The following is an 18,011-nucleotide window of genomic DNA, read 5'->3' on the forward strand; positions in this document are numbered from 1 at the left end:
GCTGGAGTGGGGGGTGGGGCGGGAGGGATGGGGTGACTGGGTGATGGACACTGGGGAGGGTATGTGTTCTGGTAAGCGCTGTGAATTGTGCAAGACTGTTGAATCTCAGATCTGTACCTCTGAAACAAATAATGCAATATATGTTAAGAAAGAAAAAAAGAAGAAGAAGAATGTAGCAGGAGGGGAAGAATGAAGGGGGAGAAATCGGAGGGGGAGAAGAACCATGAGAGACGATGGACTCTGAAAAACAAACTGAGGGTTCTAGAGGGGAGGGGGGTGGGAGGATGGGTTAGCCTGGTGATGGGTATTGAGGAGGGCACGTTCTGCATGGAGCACTGGGTGTTATGCACAAACAATGAATCATGGAACACTCTATCTAAAACTACCGATGTAATGTATGGGGATTAACAGAACAATAAAAAAATTTAGGCGATAAAAAAGGGCGATCTTTGCTGAGGCACGGGTCCTCTGCACTTTTGTTCCTTTGCGTTGGGTGGATGGCACTGAGGACTACACGCACACACGGGAGAGCCGATCTAGTTTCCCGAAACAAGAGTTGAGTCGATAGCTGCCTCCTGCCCATGCTTATTTCTCCCTCGGAATTCTGCTGGGACTCATTCCCCAGGTTTGCACTCAAGCAGAGTTGAAAATGCTGCCACCCTGTGGAGAGGTCCGTCAGATATAAATTTTACTGTCGCAGAATCAAAACATAATTCCAAATAAATAAATAAATAACCCCAGTTTATATCAAAGTATTTTCAAAATTAAGCCTTAAAGATCTCAATTTTAAAACAATTACCTTAGGGCGCCTGGGTGGCTCAGTTGGTTAAGCGACTGCCTTCGGCTCAGGTCATGATCCTGGAGACCCAGGATCGAGTCCCGCATCGGGCTCCCTGCTCAGCAGGGAGTCTGCTTCTCCCTCTGACCCTCCCCCCTCTCATGTGCTCTCTCTCTCTCAAATAAATAAATAAAATCTTTAAAAAAATAAAAAAAATAAAAATAAAACAATTACCTTAAAATAAGAGTAAAATTTTTCAGTGACTATACTTCATCTTTGATTTTCAAAAACTTGAAAGGCTCACAAGCACTGGCCAAGCTTGTCTATGCACCAACCTTCCATTTCTTGACATTTTGTTAACATTGTTAACATAGGATTTAAAATTCCTAAACCATAACTGAATTTTAGGAACAAAAGCACTGAAATTCCAAAAAAAAAAATGCTTTTCAGAAATTTTAACAGAGAACTCTTCTTAATCATTACTATAAATAGGAATTCTTTTGACAGAAAAATAATTTTATTTTTAGACCTTTAATATCAATTTTTTAAATGATCGGGTTAAAAGAATTCTCCAGGAAAAAAATATAATTATACCTAGGTTTTTGTTTCTATGCTCAACAGTGTCAGGCTAAAACATCTCTAAGAAATGGTAGCTTTAAAGTATACTAAACAAAACTCGAAAAAGCAAATCCACTACAAAGGCATACTTGCTGCCAACATTTTTCCATATTACCTGCAACTATCTATAGGGCAAAAGGGAACAGAGAGGATGACTACTGTTGGTCAATTTCATTTCAGTATTTAGGGTAATGAAGTTTAAATGTCACTTCATACTGAGAGGCTGAAAAATTCCAATTAGCACAAAAGCTAATGTTATATAAAAAAACAGTAGTTCACATGATTCAACCAATACATTGTAATACCAGTCTCCCATCCTCCTCCTCTCTCACCACCAGTGGGATGGAAAAATGTCTACATTCCTGCTAAGTTCCAAAGGTCAGGTTTGTATCTTCCAGAGAGCAGCCTTCTTTTTTAGAAAAAAACTGAATTACTATGAAGAAACATTCATTAATTTACCTGAAACTATTTAACACCTGGTTAAAACATGAAAATTAAATTGTCTGACCAATCAGCATAAATTACCATGCATTTGCTTAACTGAAACTGCCCAGTATATGTTTAATGCATGAAGTGTTCACACTTTATCTTGCCATTAATAATCTTAACAATATTAATCTAAAGATTCAAGGATCACACTCCTGTTCAATCTTTCCATGCTATTTTCAAGAGATCCATGCATCCTTCCATCCATTCACCCTTTCACGTATTCAGAAAACATTCACTGAAGGCCTCTCATGTGCCAACCACTACACTAGATGCTGGGGACAGAGTGGTGAAGAGGACACAAAGTTTTTGCCTTCATGGAGCTTCACGCTCATTAGACAAAGAGCAAATAAGTAAGTACATAAAATAATTACAGATTACAGTTAAGTGTTGTGCAGGAAATAAGACTCTAGGAGGCAAATAAGAGGCAGCCGATATTAAATTAGGTGGTAAGGGAAAGTGAAAGAGGATGTGACATTTAAACAGAAAAGAGAAGGAGCTAGCATGAGAAAAACATTTCAGATAGCTTGGGCAGAAAGCACAAAGACAAAACAGAGATTGGCACTTACGAGGAACCAACAAAAAGTATGAATGGAGCATAGTGAGCTGCAGGGAAGGCTAATTCATACGAATATTTACTCAGGGATGTGATTTAACATGTGGTATAACTGAGCTGTTAGGATAATGAGGTGCACTGTCAAAGTATTTTACTATATTTGTAGCGTAAATTCCTCACCTACAGGTCTCCAAATAATTTTACATTCATGGACAATATTCCAATTTATACATAAATTGCCAAGTTTATAGGACTGGTACACATTTTGATACAATGACTAGATGTTTTCCTTCCTCAGTAATTCTCCTTTTCTCATATAATTTTTTTTTAAATATCACTTGCCCTCTTTCCAAACTTTCTCAAATACCTCCGATTTAATCAGAATAGTTCTCTTAGTTCCCCTCCTGAAGTCTCCCCTTAAATCAGAATTACGTCCATTTGGAGGGCGTAACTCCTGCCTGGGAGCTGGCAGATCTTGAGGGCTGCCAGCAACATTGCTGCCCGCCCCCCCGCCATTGTACAAGTCGGGCAGGAAATCAGATTTGGAAGGAGTGTTTCAGAAACCACTGCACAAATGAAAAAATACTGCTTTAACCTCTGCTCATATCTTCAGGCACTCTAAGGTAAGTGTTAGCTTGGGTATATGCCACCATCAATATTAGACCACAGGCATTCACATTCAGAAGCAAAATGTGATACAGTCCCTCTTCCTCAGAGTGACTGCTGGGAGGCTGTCTTTTGGGGGTGCTGTACAACTTCCCATCACCACCTGAGTGGGGATCAGATATTATAAAGGAAGAACATAAACTTTTTAAAGCATCAGGATTGTGACAGACAAAACTAGAGAATTTGTGGCAGGTAGTGCCACCTGCACCAGACTAACTGCAATGAAAATGACTTCCTCCCCAGAGGTGGTGGTGATGGAGGATGGAAGGACAGCAGGCACAGAACGGGGGACGGGTGTGAGCAGAGACATTCTAGTACACAAATATACTAGGGAGGGAGGAATTTCTGCCAGTGGGCACAGCTAACTTCCTTCATGTAGAGTAACTGTTGAACATGCTCCAGTAACCTCCATGCCTTCAAAAATGTAACAGCTTTACAAGTCCAACACCAAATGCCACTGTATCAGATTGCGCACAGGGTATGTGTATGACTGCTGATCCACTAGTAGACAGCATACCCCAGGGACCTTGTTCTAGCACGCATTCTAATGAGAACACATTACAACATATAAATTTTAATAACTTTATTTTTCTGTCTTTTTTGCTGTTGTTGCTTCACCTTCTCTTCTACTTTAAAAGTTTTACACTGATTTTTTTATACAATTTTATTTATTTGAGACAGAAAGAGAGAACATGAGCAGGGGAGGGGGCAGAGGGAGAGGAAGGGCAAGAAGCAGACTCCCCCTGAGCAGGGAGCCCGAAACGGGGCTTGATCCCAGGACCCTGGGATCATGACCTGAGCTGAAGGCAGACACTTAACCGACTGAGTCACACAGGCACCCCTTCACTAACTTTTAAATAAGCGAATTTTAAAATTAATTAACCAAGGATCTGGTAAATGAATACTAAAAGCTAAATTGTTATCTATTTTTCACAAATTTCTCATTCTTCAAGTCAAATGCAAAGAATGATAGCAATTACTATTTTTCCATTTACTTTGAAATCATGCTTTAATTCAAAAGTTATTTCTATATGGGGCACGCCTGGGTGGCTCAGCCAGTTGAGTGTCTGACTTTGGCTCAGATCATGATCTCAGGTCCTGGCTTAAGCCCAGCATCTGGCTCTGTGCTCAGTGGGGAGTCTACTTGTCCCTCTCCCTCTGCCCCTCCCCACTCATGTTTTTTCTCTCTCTCAAATAAATACAATCTTTAAAAAGTTATTTCTATATATATTCCCCATGGCTAACAGTGATACTTTTATATACTTACTTTAATGCAATAAGAGATGCAATTATCTTCATAGTGTTTGCAACACCTATGCCTTGGTCCATGCTTACATCTGAAATAAGACAAAAATAATAAATGATGTGTATGTGTGTAGATGTGCTTAACACTCTCTAACCAAAAAAGCAGAAAACATTACCTACTTGTTTCTAAATGCATGCATCTTTTGGTTTCTTAGGACATAAAAAAGCAAAGATAACAGATTTTTTTTTTCTTTTCAGTTCACCATTTGACTCAGTGCATAAAATATGTGACTGCAATCAAAATACTTAAATGCAGAACAGAAAAAACATTGGTAAATATTTGTGACTAAATATGAAAAATATGTAATACATTATCTCTATACTCTGCCAAAGCTTTAAGTTGCTTACTGTAGAGTATAACGGTCATAAGTCACCCATGAAGTCAGTACTTGAGCAACAATCATAATGAGAAAGTGCTCAGGTTACAGGAATTTATACTTAATTATATTTGAGAGAAAACATCTGGAAAAGAAACATGATACGGTATTAGAATTCAAAATTCAGTTTTTAAAATAAATAGAGTAATAGATCATGTGGGAATTCAAAAGTAGGTTATTTGTGATTTAAATGCAAACCACTTGGTCCTCTGATGTTTAGTAAATGTTTCTGCTGGGGGGGCTACTGTTCAAGACACATAGATTTTTAATTATTTGGTATGCTGACTCCAGGACTATATTGAGGCGTAAAAAAGTAAGTAAAATATCTAACAGGGGTCTGGCTCTCCCCCTTTCTCTATGAAGTGTTCATGTTCCAAAATGAGTAGTCTTTGTAATTCTTGCAGACTGCAGTTAATTAATTATCTCATGGTTGGAACACATTAAGTTTCTTGTTTGTAACAATAATGTGTAGAGTGATATTCTGGCTCCACACCTCTTTAATTCCATTTGCAAACTGATTAGCAAAACCCTTTCGGAAATCCAATTCTGCACCACAGCTGGCATATACGTGTAGCCCTTCACAGACAAGGGGGACGGCAGGGATTCCTGCTGCCCGTAGCCCTTATGTCATCAGGATGATGGGACATATCTGGCCATGTGAAGTTGAAGGATTAAAGCTGGGACCTAAAAGAGGTAAATCAGAGAGGGGTGGCCATGTGTAAACCATCACTCTTCATACTTCTAAGTGTCCTCTTCAAAGGCATTCCTCAGCCAGTGCTACTGGAACTACACAGAAATCGTTAAACTCTCTTTGCTAGTGAAGTTCAATTCTGGTATCAGCTATACTGTCATTTAATCTTCCCTCAGTCTGTTATTAAAACTTCTCAAAACCTGGACTCCCCATCTCCTGTCTTATCTGCTCTGCTTATGTATTACCCTGCATCTGCTTCCACAGCAGTGGACTCACGGAGGCAAGTCTGACAAGTTCTGCCATGACCTGATTAGTTCTGATACCCAAGGCATCATTCACCCACATAATACATTCTCTGCATTCCCGTCTCCGCATTCCCCTCTGATTCATGGTGACATGATTTCCATGAATAGGGATTCCTTGTCTCTTTTCTTCACTCAGGTGATCAGTAACTATTTTGAACTTGCTTAAGAATTAAGAAGTTCATTACCAATCTCACTAGTGGCTATTTACCCAAAAATTACAAAACACTAATTCAAACGGACATATGCATCTCTATGTTTATTGCAACATTATTTACAATAGCCAAATTATGGAAGCAGCCCATTTCAATCAATGAATGGATAAAGAAGAGGTGGTATACACACACACACACACACACACACACACACACACACACACAGTAATATTCAACCGTATTACTCATATGTGGAATTTAGGAAACAAATGAGCAAAGGGAAAAAAAAAGAGAGAAACTAATCAAGAAACAGACTCTTAACTACAGAGAACAAACTGCTGATTATCAGAGGGGAGGTAGTTAGGGATATGGGTGAAACAGGTGATGGGGATTAAGGAGTGCACTTATCATGATAAAAAAAAGGATATACATAAATTTTTTTAAAAAGTTTACTACCACAATTATTCCTGCCATCTGTTATTCCTTCCCTCCCTCTTACCTTCTGTATGTGCTGTATACTAAAATGAAGACAAAGTCTTTAAATACAGTAAAAATTTTGAGCACCTACTCTGTGCTCATGTACGTGAGGCAACTCACATGTTATTTCATTTAATGGACGCAACACTCCATAACAGAGATCATTAACCCAAGTTAACAGATGAGGACTTTAGGGTCCAGAGTGGTTAAATCACTTGCCCAAAGTCACAAAGCCAGCAGGGGTGAAATGAGAGTCTAAGGTCTGATTTATTGGCTTCAGCTTCCCATAACTGATCCCTAACTTTCTATATTGGCTATTCATTCAACACTCTCTAAAATATCACTACAAAGATTATTTTTATTAACTGATGTTCTAATTTTAAATCACTAAATTTTCTATTAATTATAGATGTATTTTAATATTATATAGAAGTATAATTCCTATACTTGAAATAGCCCAGTGATGGGTATTAAGGAGGGCACATATTGCGTGGAGCTCTAGATGTTATATGAAAACAATGGATCGTGGATCACTACATCAAAAACTAATGATGTATTGTATGGTGACTAACATAACAACAACAAAAAAAGGACAAAGTTAAAAAAAAAAACCAAAAAAAACCAAATACTATTTGTATGAAATTCAGACTTCTTTGTATAATATACAAATAAAGATGTTTTATTCCATTTCCAAAGCCCTGAAAATTTCTACTCTTACAAAAAACATTTATGTAAGGTTTGCTCCTTATTATTCCTCTATCTTCTTGAATGTGCCCCAGAACTTTTCTTTCTCCTTTCCTCATTTGGAATATTTGATTAGCACATATTAACCTGTTTCCTAAAGTTCCCCATTCTAGCCTCCTACAACTGTGTCTAGTTTGACATAGAAAACGATTACAAGTTCATATAAATCTATTCTAAAGGCATATGTTGGTCTATAGTCCAGACAAAAATAATAAATAACACTGACTTGCCATTATGTGCCTTTTATAAAACTCTATGCACTGTTTCTGGTAAAAAAAAAAAAAAAAAAAAAAAAAAAAAGATAGATATGATATATATGTATATCATTACTGAAAAGAAAATAAAACACCTTGGCAAAGTACAAATATCATATAAAACAGTAACACAGTGTGCTAAATATCAAGATAAAAAACTTACACTGAATCCACAAGTTTCCTGATTAGAGCAATTATATTCAATCTTCTTGGCTTTTCTTCATGTTTCTCTGTCTTTTGTTCCACTTTTGCATATGCTGCTTCTGGTGAATAAGAATGTGTGGGAATTTCTTCCTTCCCTACAATAAACCTAAAGAAAAGAGCACAATGTGAGGCATTTTCACCTTTAAAAAATAAAAGGAAAAAGACAATAAGGAAAAAAAACCCAACCTGATTCTGTTAATATACAAATACATTTTGGAGAGTACCTTATCATTTGAAATAATGTTTTTCAAAATTTAAATAAAATCTTATCCTTTATAAGAAAATGCTGACAGCCATTTCTTTAATAATGCAATAAATTCTTCTATTAAGTTTTCTATTTTAGTTCCAGCATAGTTAACATACAGTGTTATATTAGTTTCAGGTGCATAATACACTGACTCAACATTATTCAGTGTTTATCAAGATAAGTGTACTATTAATCTCCTTCACCTATTTCACCCATCCCCCACCCACCTACCCTCTGGTAACCATCAGTGTGTTCTCTGTAGTTAAGAGTCTATTTCTTCGTTTGTCTCTCTCTCTCATTTTTTTTCCTTTGCTCATTTGTTTTGTTTCCTAAATTCCACATATGAGTAAAATAATACGGTATTTGTCCTTCTCTAGCTGGCTTATTTTGCTTAGCATTATACTCTTTAGCTCATCCATGTTGTTGCAAATGGCAAGATTTTATTCTTTTTTGTGGCTCAATATTCCATTGTGTGTATATGTGTATGTGTGTGTGTATAAAACCTCTTCTTTATCCTATTGATGGACACTTGGGCTGCTTCCATAATTTAGCTATTGTAAATAATGCTGCAATAAACAGAGGGTACACGTAGTGTCTCTGTGAATTAGTGTTTCTGTATTTTTTAGGTAAATACCCAGTACTGTGAGTACTAGGTTGTAGGGTAGTTCCATTTTCAACTTTCTGGGGAATCCCCATACTGTTTTCCAGCATGGCTGCATCAGTTTGCATTCCCACAAATAGTGCAAGAGGGTTCCTATTTCTCCACATCCTTGCCAACACCTGTTGTTTCCTGTGTTGTTGATTTTAGCCATTCTGCCAGGTGTGAGGTGATAGCTCATTGCAGTTTTGCTTTGCAGTTCCCTGATGATCACTGATGGTGAGTATCTTTTCATGTGTCCGTTGGACATCTGGATGTCTTCTTTGGAGAAATGTTCGTTCATCTTGTCTGCTCATTTTTAAATTGAATTAGTTGTTTTTTAGGCATCGAGTTATAGAAGTTCTTTATAATTCTGGATACTAACCCTTTATCAGATATGTCATTTGCAAATATCTTTTCCCATCCCATAGGCCGTCTTTTAGTTTTGTTGAATTACCTTTGCTGTGCAGAAGCTTTTTATTTGATGTAGTCCCAATAGTTTTATTTTTGCTTTTGCTTCCCTTGCCTCAGGAGACATATCTAGAAAAAAGTTGCTATGTCCGATATCAGAGAAGTTACTGCCTGTGCTCTCTTCTAGGATTTTTACGGTTTTATGTCTCACATTTAGGTCCTTAATCCATTTGGAATTTAGCTTTGTGTATGGTGTAAGCCAGTGGGCCAGTTTCATTCTTTTGCATGTTGCTGTCCACTTTTCTCAACACCATTTGTTGAAGAGGCTGTCTTTTTCCCACTGGATATTCTTTCCTGCTTTGTCGAAGATTAACTGACCATATAATTGTGAGTTTACCTCTGGTTTTCTATTCTGTTCCATTGATCTATGTGCCTATTTTTGTGCTAGTACCATGCTTGTTTTGATTACTAAAGCTTTGTAGTATAAGTTGAAGTCTGGAATTGTGACATCTCCAACTTTGCTTTTCTTTTTCAAAATTGCTCTGGCTATTCGGGGTCTTTGTGGTTCCATACAAATTTTAGGATTCTTTGTTCCAGTTCTGTGAAAAATGTTGTTGGTATTTTGATAGGGATAACATTAAATCTGTAGATTGTATACATTTGTGTAGTATGGACACTTTTACAATATTTGTTCTTCCAATCCATGAGCACAGATTATCTTTCCACTTGTTTGTGTAGAAACAGCAACATCTTTTATCAATGTTTATAAATATTGTTTATAAATATATAAACTATATATAATATATATATATAAAATATAAACTATAAAACATTGATAAAAGATAATTTATATATTTTTACACAAGTCTTTCACCTCCTTGGTTAAGTTTATTCTTAGATATTTTATTACCTTTGGTGCAATTGTAAATGGAATTGCTTTCTTAATTTCTCTTTCTGTTGCTTATTAGTATATAAAAATACCATGAATTTCTATATGTTGATTTGGTATCATGCAATCTTACTGAATTCATTTATCAGTTCTAATAGCTTTTTGGTGGAGTCTTTAAGGTTTTCCATATATAGTATCATGTCATCTGCACATATAAAGTTTTACTTCTTCCTTCCTCTTTTCTGATCACTGTGGCTAGGACTTCCAGTACTACGTTAAATATGAGTGGTGAGAGTGGACATCCTTGTCTTGTTCCTGACCTTAGGGGAAATGCTCTCAGTTTTTCACCATTGAATATTATGTTAGCTGTGGGTTTTTCATTTATGGCTTTTATTATGTTGAGGTGTTCCCTCTAATCCCACTTTGCTGAGGGTTTTTATCATGAATGGATGTTTTATATTCTAAAATGCTTTTTCTGCATCCATTAAAATGATCATTTGGTTTTTATTCCTTCTTTTATTGATGTGATGAATCACATTGATTGACTTGTGAATACTGAACCACCCTTGCACCCCAGGAATAAATTCCACTTGATTCCGGTGAATGAATTTTTAATGTATTGTTGGGTTCAGTTTGCTAGTATTTTGTTGAAAATTTTTGCATCTATGTTCAGAAAGAGATATTGGCCTGTATTTCTCTTTTTTTGTAGTGTCTTTATCTAGCTTTGGTATCAGGGTAATGTTGGCTTCATAGAATAAATTAAGAAGTTTTCCTTTTCTATTTTTTGGAATAGTTTGAGAACAGGTGTTAACTCTTCTTTAAATGTTTGGTAGAATCCCCTTGTGAAACCATCTGGTCCTGGACTTTTGTTTGCTGGGACATAGGTTAACATTCTCCTACAATCTTTTTGATTTCTGTGCTTCGGTTGTTACTTCTCCCCTTTCATTTCTAATTTTATTTACTTGAGTCCTCTCTCTCTTTTTATGAATCTGGCTAAAGGCTTATGATTTTGTTGATTTTTCAAAGAACTGGCTCCTGGTTTCACTGATTTGTTCTATTGTTTTTTTAGTTTCTACTTTATTTCTGCTCTAATCTTTATTATTTCTTACCTTCTACTGGCTTGTGGCTTTGTTTGTTGTTCTTTCTCTAGTTCCTTTAGATGTAAGGTTAGATTGGTTGTTTATTTAGGATTTTTCTTGCTTCTTGAGGTAGGCCTATATTGCTATAAACTTCCCTCTTAGAACAGCTTTTGCTATATCCCAGATTTTGGACTATTGTGTTTGCATTTTCATTTCTCTCCATGTATTTTTTATTTCCTCTTTGATTTCTTGATTTACTCATTCATTGTTTAGTAGTATGTTATTTAACCTCCATGTATTTATGTGCTTTTCATGTTTTTTCTTGTGCTTGATTTCTAGTTTCATACCATTGTGGTCAGAAAAGATGTATTTTTATAACTTCAATTTTTCTGAATTTGTTGAGACTTGTTTTGTGGCCTAATATGTGATCTATTCTGGAGAATGCTCCATGTACATTTGAAAAGAATGTGTATTCTGCTGTCTTAGGATGGAATGTTCTGACTATATCTGTTAGATCCATCTGGGCCAATATGTCATTCAAAACCACTGTTTCTTTGTTGATTTTGTTTGAATGATCTGTCTATTGATGTAAGTGAAGTGTTGAAGTACCCTACTATTATTGTATTACTATTGATCATTTTCTTTATGTTTGTTATTAACTGCTTTATGTATTTATTTGGGTGCTCCCAAGTTGGATTCATAAATATTTACAATTTTTATATCTTCTTGTTGGATTGTATTGTTTATGATCATACAGTGTCCTTTGTCCCTTTTTACAGTCCTTGTATGAAAGTCTATTTTGTCGATATAACTTGCTACTCAGGCTACCTTTTCACTTCCATTTGCATGATAGATGTTTCTCTATCCCTTCACTTTCAGTCTGCATATGTCCTTAGGTCTGAAATGAGTTTCTGGCAGGCAGCATGTAGATGGGTCTTGCTTTTTTATCCATTCTGTCATCATGTGCCATGATTGGAGCATTTAGTCCATGTACATTCAAAGTAATTATTGATATGTATGTATTTATTGCCATTTTGTTACTTGACTTATGGTTATTTTGATAGTTCCTCTCTGTTCCTTTCTTCTCTTGCTCTCTTCTTTCATGATTTGTTGGCTTTCTTTAGCAAAATATTTGGATTCCTTATTGTTTTTTTTAATTTATTACTGTTTTTTTTTTTAATTTTTTTATTGTTATGTTAATACCCATACATTACATCATTAGTTTTAGATATAGTGTTCCATGATTCATTGTTTGTGCATAACACCCAGTGCTCCATGCAGAACGTGCCCTCCTCAATACCCATCACCAGGCTAACCCATCCTCCCACCCCCCTCCCCTCTAGAACCCTCAGTTTGTTTTTCAGAGTCCATCGTCTCTCATGGTTCTTCTCCCCCTCCGATTTCTCCCCCTTCATTCTTCCCCTCCTGCTACATTTTTCTTCTTTTTTTCTTTCTTAACATATATTGCATTATTTGTTTCAGAGGTACAGATCTGAGATTCAACAGTCTTGCACAATTCACAGCGCTTACCAGAGCACATACCCTCCCCAGTGTCCATCACCCAGTCACCCCATCCCTCCCACCCCACCCCCCACTCCAGCAACCCTCAGTTTGTTTCCTGAGATTAGGAATTCCTCATATCAGTGAGGTCATATGATACATGTCTTTCTCTGTTTGACTTATTTCGCTCAGCATAATACCCTCCAGTTCCATCCACGTCGTTGCAAATGGCAAGATCTCATTCAATTTATTACTGTTTTTGACTTGTAGTTACCGTTAGGTTTATATATAACATCTTCCGCATATAGCAGTCTATGTTCAGCTAATGGTTGCTTAATTTTACTCCTCTCCTCTCCACATTTCAGATATTTGGTATCATATTTTACATCCTTTTATTTTGTGCTTCTCTTGACTGATTTTTATAGATATACTTATTTTTTTGTTGTTTTTGTACTTCCTGTTTTTTCTTACTCTTACTTATGATTTTTGTTTTCCTCTTACAAAGCCCCCCTTAGCATTTCTTGTAGGGCTGGTTTAGTGGTCATGAATTCTTTTAACTTTTGTTTGTCTGGGAAATTCCTTCCAATCTGAATGACAGCCTTGCTGGATAGAATATTCTTGGCTTCCAATTTTTCCCTTTGAGCACTTTCAATATATCATACCAGTCCCTTCTGGTCTGCAACGTTTCTGCTGAAAAATCAGCTGATAGCCTTATGGGGTTTCCCGTATATGTAACCATCTTTTTTTTTTTTTTTTTTACAATCTTTAAAATTCTTTCCTGGCGCACCTGGGTGGCTCGGTCGTTAAGTGTCAGCCTTTGGCTCAGGTCATGATCCCAGGATCCTGGGATTGAGCCCTACATCGGGCTCCCTGCCTGGCGGGAAGCCTGCTTCTCCCTCTCCTACTCCCCCTGCTTGTGTTCCTGCTCTCGCTATCTCTCTCTCTGTGTCAAATAAATAAAATCTTTAAATAAAATAAAATAAAATTCTTCGTTTATCACTATTTTTTACCATTTTAATTACTATGTGTCTTGGTGTGTACCTCCTTAGGTTGAATCCTAACAGGGGGATTTCTGTGCCCCTGAATCAGGATCTCTGTTTCCCTCCCATGATGTGGGAAGTTTTCAGCTATTACTTCTTCAAATACATTTTCTGTCCCCCTTTCTCTCTTATGCTTGATGGAGTCACTGAATTTTCTAAGTCTATTCTCATTATGTAGTATTTATTTGTCTCTCACCTGTTCAGCTTGATTGCTTTCCATTACTCTATCCTCCAGGTCACTTACAGGCTCCTCTGCTTCCTGTAGCCTACTGTTTATTTATTCCATCTATTGTATTTTTAATTTCATTTATCGAGTTCTTCACCTCTGATACGTTATTTTTTATCTCTCTCTTTTTTTTAAAGAGTTTATTTATTTATTTGTTTGACAGAGAGAGACACAGCAAGAGAGGGAACACAAGCAGGGGGAGTGGGAGAGGGAGAAGCAGGCTTCCTGCCAAGCAGGGAGCCCGATGCAGGGCTCGATCCCAGGACCCTGGGATCATGACCTGAGCTGAAGGCAGGCACTTAATGACTGAGCCATCCAGGCACCCATTTTTTATCTCTTTGTCAAGAGTTTCACTGATGTCCTCCACCCTTTTCTGAAGTCCACTATCTTTATGAGCATTACTTTAAATTCTTTATCAAACATCTTACTTTTTTCTGTTTCACTTAATCTCCTGCTGTGATTTTGTCCTGTTTTTTCATTTGGGACATATTCCTCTGTTTCCTCATTTTGTCTATCTGTGTCAGTTTCTCTTTGTTAGGAAAGTCAGCTACACCTTCTGCTCTTGAAAGTAATGGCTTCATGAAGAACAGGTCCTGTACTGCTCTGCAGTATAGTGTCCCCTGTTCACCAGAACCTGGCACTTCAGGGGAATCTCCTGTTTGTGTTGCTTGTGTTGTGTCTGAGTCGCTTTTTCTTTCAGTCCAGACATCTTCATTGACTCTGTATCTGTTGTGGGCTTTGCTTGCTTTCTGTGGTGTTAGTGAGACACAGGCTGCGAGCTCTGAGAAGACATCAGGTGAGCTAAGGGCTGAGGTCAGCATGCTTGGAGTGTGCCAGTCCTCAGGAGAACACATGGGCAAGGCACACTGCTAGCAGGTTAAGTAGCAAGTGTCTGCGCAGTGCTGCCCACAGGTGGCCCTGTGTTTATGCTGGGCAGCAGGGGAGGAAAATGGTGCCTGCCACCTCCTTTGTTCCCAGAGAAGTCCCCTAACACACTCAAAATCAGTATAAACATATCTTCCTCTTGTTTGTCCCAGGCACTATGCAAACTGTCATTTCTATGTTGCCTCTCTATGGGCTGCTGTATCTTTAAAGGCAGGATCCAGCTATCACTCACTCTCCCATCTTGCCCGGTGCTGAGTCAGCTGACTTTTTAAGCTCCAGACTCCAAATCCTGTGATTTATACAAACTCATGGAATTCAGCCCCTCTGGTTTTCAAAGCCAGATGTTATGGTTTGGGATCCCTAGTGTGAGAGACTGTTTTCTTTCCCCTCTCTACACCCGTAGCTCCCTCCCTCTTGTGGGCAGCTCCCAACCACTGTTTCTACCCTTGGTAACCTCTCAGATGCAGCTTTTTTTTTCTTTAAAGAGTTCATTTATTTATTTGAGAGAGAAAAAGAGAGAGGGAAAGCACAGAGGGAGAATGAGAGGGAGAAGCAAACTCCCCACTGAGCAGAGAGCCCGACATGGCACTTGATCCCAGGACCCTGAGATGACCTGAGCTGAAGGCAGACACTTAACTGACTGAGCCACCCAGGCACCCCCTCAGATGCAGCTTCTTTACATTTAGTTGTGGAGTTTGTTCTGCCCATCTTTGGATTGCCCTCTAGCGTATTTACATCGATGTGAGTGATATCTAGTTGTCAACATGGGATGGGGTGAACTTAGGGTCCTGCTACTCCACCATCTTCCCGAGCTTCCCAACAATGCACGTATTTTAAAATCAAATTAACCAAGTAAAATACAGCATAACACTTTTATGATGCACCCTTTTAACTTAAGTTACCACTTTTTAAAGATATTACACACCTTGAAGTTTTTTCAAACAAAAAAGCAGGTGAAATATTTACTTGGGTCTACTAGTTGATCAAAAAATTCTATTTTTTTGTCTAAATTCTACTAATAGTTACAATTGAATGAGGTTCTCATTTTTCAGTATAAAGTTATATCTCATGTCACTTTGAGTCATAAAATAGCTGCAATGCAATATTAGGTCATATAAAGATATTCAGGGAAATGGAGGAAACTAAAAACTGAGAATCATAAAATGGTCGATTCCATGCATTCTCACATAATTTCATTAGAAAACCTTAAACTCAATATTATTCTAATCTAGTTATTTCTCTTCTGAAAAACCTAATATCTGGGAGAAGACACTATTCTTATCTCATCAAAACTGGAGTATTTTTTTCCCAGACAATGTGAAAGAAAAGAAAGAAAAGAAAAGAAAAAAAGAGTTGCTACCATTAGATATCATTCAATCAGTATCCTTTACTAGTTTTCCATTTTTGCTGTTTGTACCTTCACTATGAGTCATTGCTCTTATAAAGAATAACTAAGCTTTCTTAAGAGAACTCTACCTGCTGAACTTTCAGAAAATACCATAAAATGCAGACAAAAACAAGGGATCAGTAATACTACACTAAGGTTCTGGAACATGGGACCTATGACAAATAGAATAAGAAAATGTAAACACTCAGAAAAGAGAGGTGAAACAAGCTATTACTATCAACAACTGTATCCCATCTCATTCGGACAAACTTGGTAAAATATCTAGCTTATTAAATCATAAAGGGCATGTAATGAGATTGTCACAAGGTGGCAGCTGTGCAGTCTCAGTAGCTGTTATTCCAAAAGAATTTGGTTCTTAATCATGGGTGTGCATGGAGAGTTCAAGGTCTGTACTACTGTTCTTTATAAACAAGACAAAAACTATGTTAGAACAGATAAAATCATCTCTCTCACACTGTTCATAACACTGTTTCTCTTTTGGCCAGGACTGACCATCTCAGATTAGAGGTCACTTCCTTGGAGAAACTGTCCCCCCCCAAGCTGCAGTGAGTTAGCAATCCTTCCCTTGTGCTATCAAAGCCCAATGAGTCCCCAATAGCAGAAGCACCTTATTAGTAGTTTGCATCCCCCATTAAACTGTGGGTCTGTGAGACTCTATACATCTTTTGCTATTACACCCCAGGGACTGGCACATAGTAAAAATTTAATACATACTGAATGATCAAATATAGTAATAATGAGCATTTTCTGAACATTTACTATATGACAGGACAGTACAGAGGATTAAATCATTTAATCCTCATAGCAACACTACGAAGTAAGTAGGTGCCATCATTTCCGTGAGAGTTAGCATGAAAAAGCATTTGACCACATCCAAAAACAATTACTTGGACCCAAAAAACTGTCTGACTCTAAAGCCTGGGCTCTTAATCACTAAGCTGCCTATACACTTCTAAGTATTAAACTATGTTGATGCAGGTTTGGTATACCATAAGGCTCCTGAACTGGTTCCCAGCCTTTGACTCTATCCTTGACTCTATCTGTTCTCATAACTTCTACTAACTTAGCAAGAATTAATAACCATTTTTTTCCAGAATATTTTCCTATAATACAGAGTAAATTCTAAGTGCAAATAGTTATCCAGCCCCTTATTTTGAGTGGATTTGACGAAGAGACACAAAAATATCGGATACATTTTGAGTTTCTGTAAGGATTCTGGGAGCCTATGGAGAGACACGGGAAAAGGCAAAGTTTTCTCTTTAGGAAAACCAACTTTTGGTTTTGTTATAAACTTTTGACATAACATAGAATCTTCACATTCAATGCAACAACAACAAAAAGTTATTTTCTGAAATGTTTCATGATCTTTCAATGAAAAATATAATATGAAAAAATTACCGCTGTGTATTATGACTTAGTTACTGTTACCACAGAGTTTCCACAACCAAAGATACTCTTATTCACACAGGGGACTCAATTTGTCCCCTCCCAAACTAGCTTCCTTGCACACCATCTGATTTTCTGTTAATAGCACCTTTTTTCATGTACTTAGGTTTTCAAAACTTGGCTCGTAGCAAGGATTGGAGGGAAAGAGGAAGAAGGAAAATATCAATCAGTAGGTCTTCATTTCCTTCGACACCAGTCTCAACTTTGCCTCTTTCTCTTTAATCCTCCACTGTCGCCAAATCCCAGTCCTTATCACTTCATCTTTCTTCCTTCTGATTCTCTCTTTCACAATGTCTGTCCCAAATACTGTGGCCAGACTAATCTTTCTGAAACAATGTCAACTACCCTGCTCAAAACCCTTTAGTGGCTCTCTACTGCCCATCTTATCAAATTCAAATTTGTCTTCTTTTTTTTCTGTTTAGGTCTTCCAAAATCTGGCCCTGCTCTGACCATCATTTAAAAAATCAAAAAACCCCACAAAACCTTATGATCCCTAAAATAAGCTTTTCATACCAATTAAGTTGATTTTCCCACTCTTACCTCATATTTCATGTTTATAATTTTCATACTTTTGCTAACATTATTCACTTCTACCCAGAAGGTTCCTCCTCTTCCCTTCTAGTTCTCTAA

At 37.3% G+C, this 18,011-nt stretch overlaps 1 protein-coding gene across 1 annotated transcript in view; it reads right to left on the bottom strand.

Annotated features, from left to right (window-relative positions):
• Window positions 1–4,341: 4,341 nt before the first annotated feature.
• The window catches only part of LOC144380025 (transmembrane protein 135-like), a 78,823-nt gene continuing 65,153 nt past the window's right edge, over window positions 4,342–18,011 (bottom strand). The window contains exons 3-4 of the mRNA XM_078061396.1: window positions 7,573–7,719; window positions 4,342–4,441 (exon numbers count right to left, since the gene is read on the bottom strand). Of these exons, the coding sequence (XP_077917522.1) occupies window positions 4,360–4,441; window positions 7,573–7,719 (229 nt within the window). The 3' untranslated portion in view covers window positions 4,342–4,359. The remainder of the gene's footprint in view (window positions 4,442–7,572; window positions 7,720–18,011) is intronic.

This window comes from Halichoerus grypus, chromosome 14 (assembly GCF_964656455.1).
Source record: "Halichoerus grypus chromosome 14, mHalGry1.hap1.1, whole genome shotgun sequence".
Taxonomy (NCBI): Eukaryota; Metazoa; Chordata; class Mammalia; order Carnivora; family Phocidae; genus Halichoerus; species Halichoerus grypus.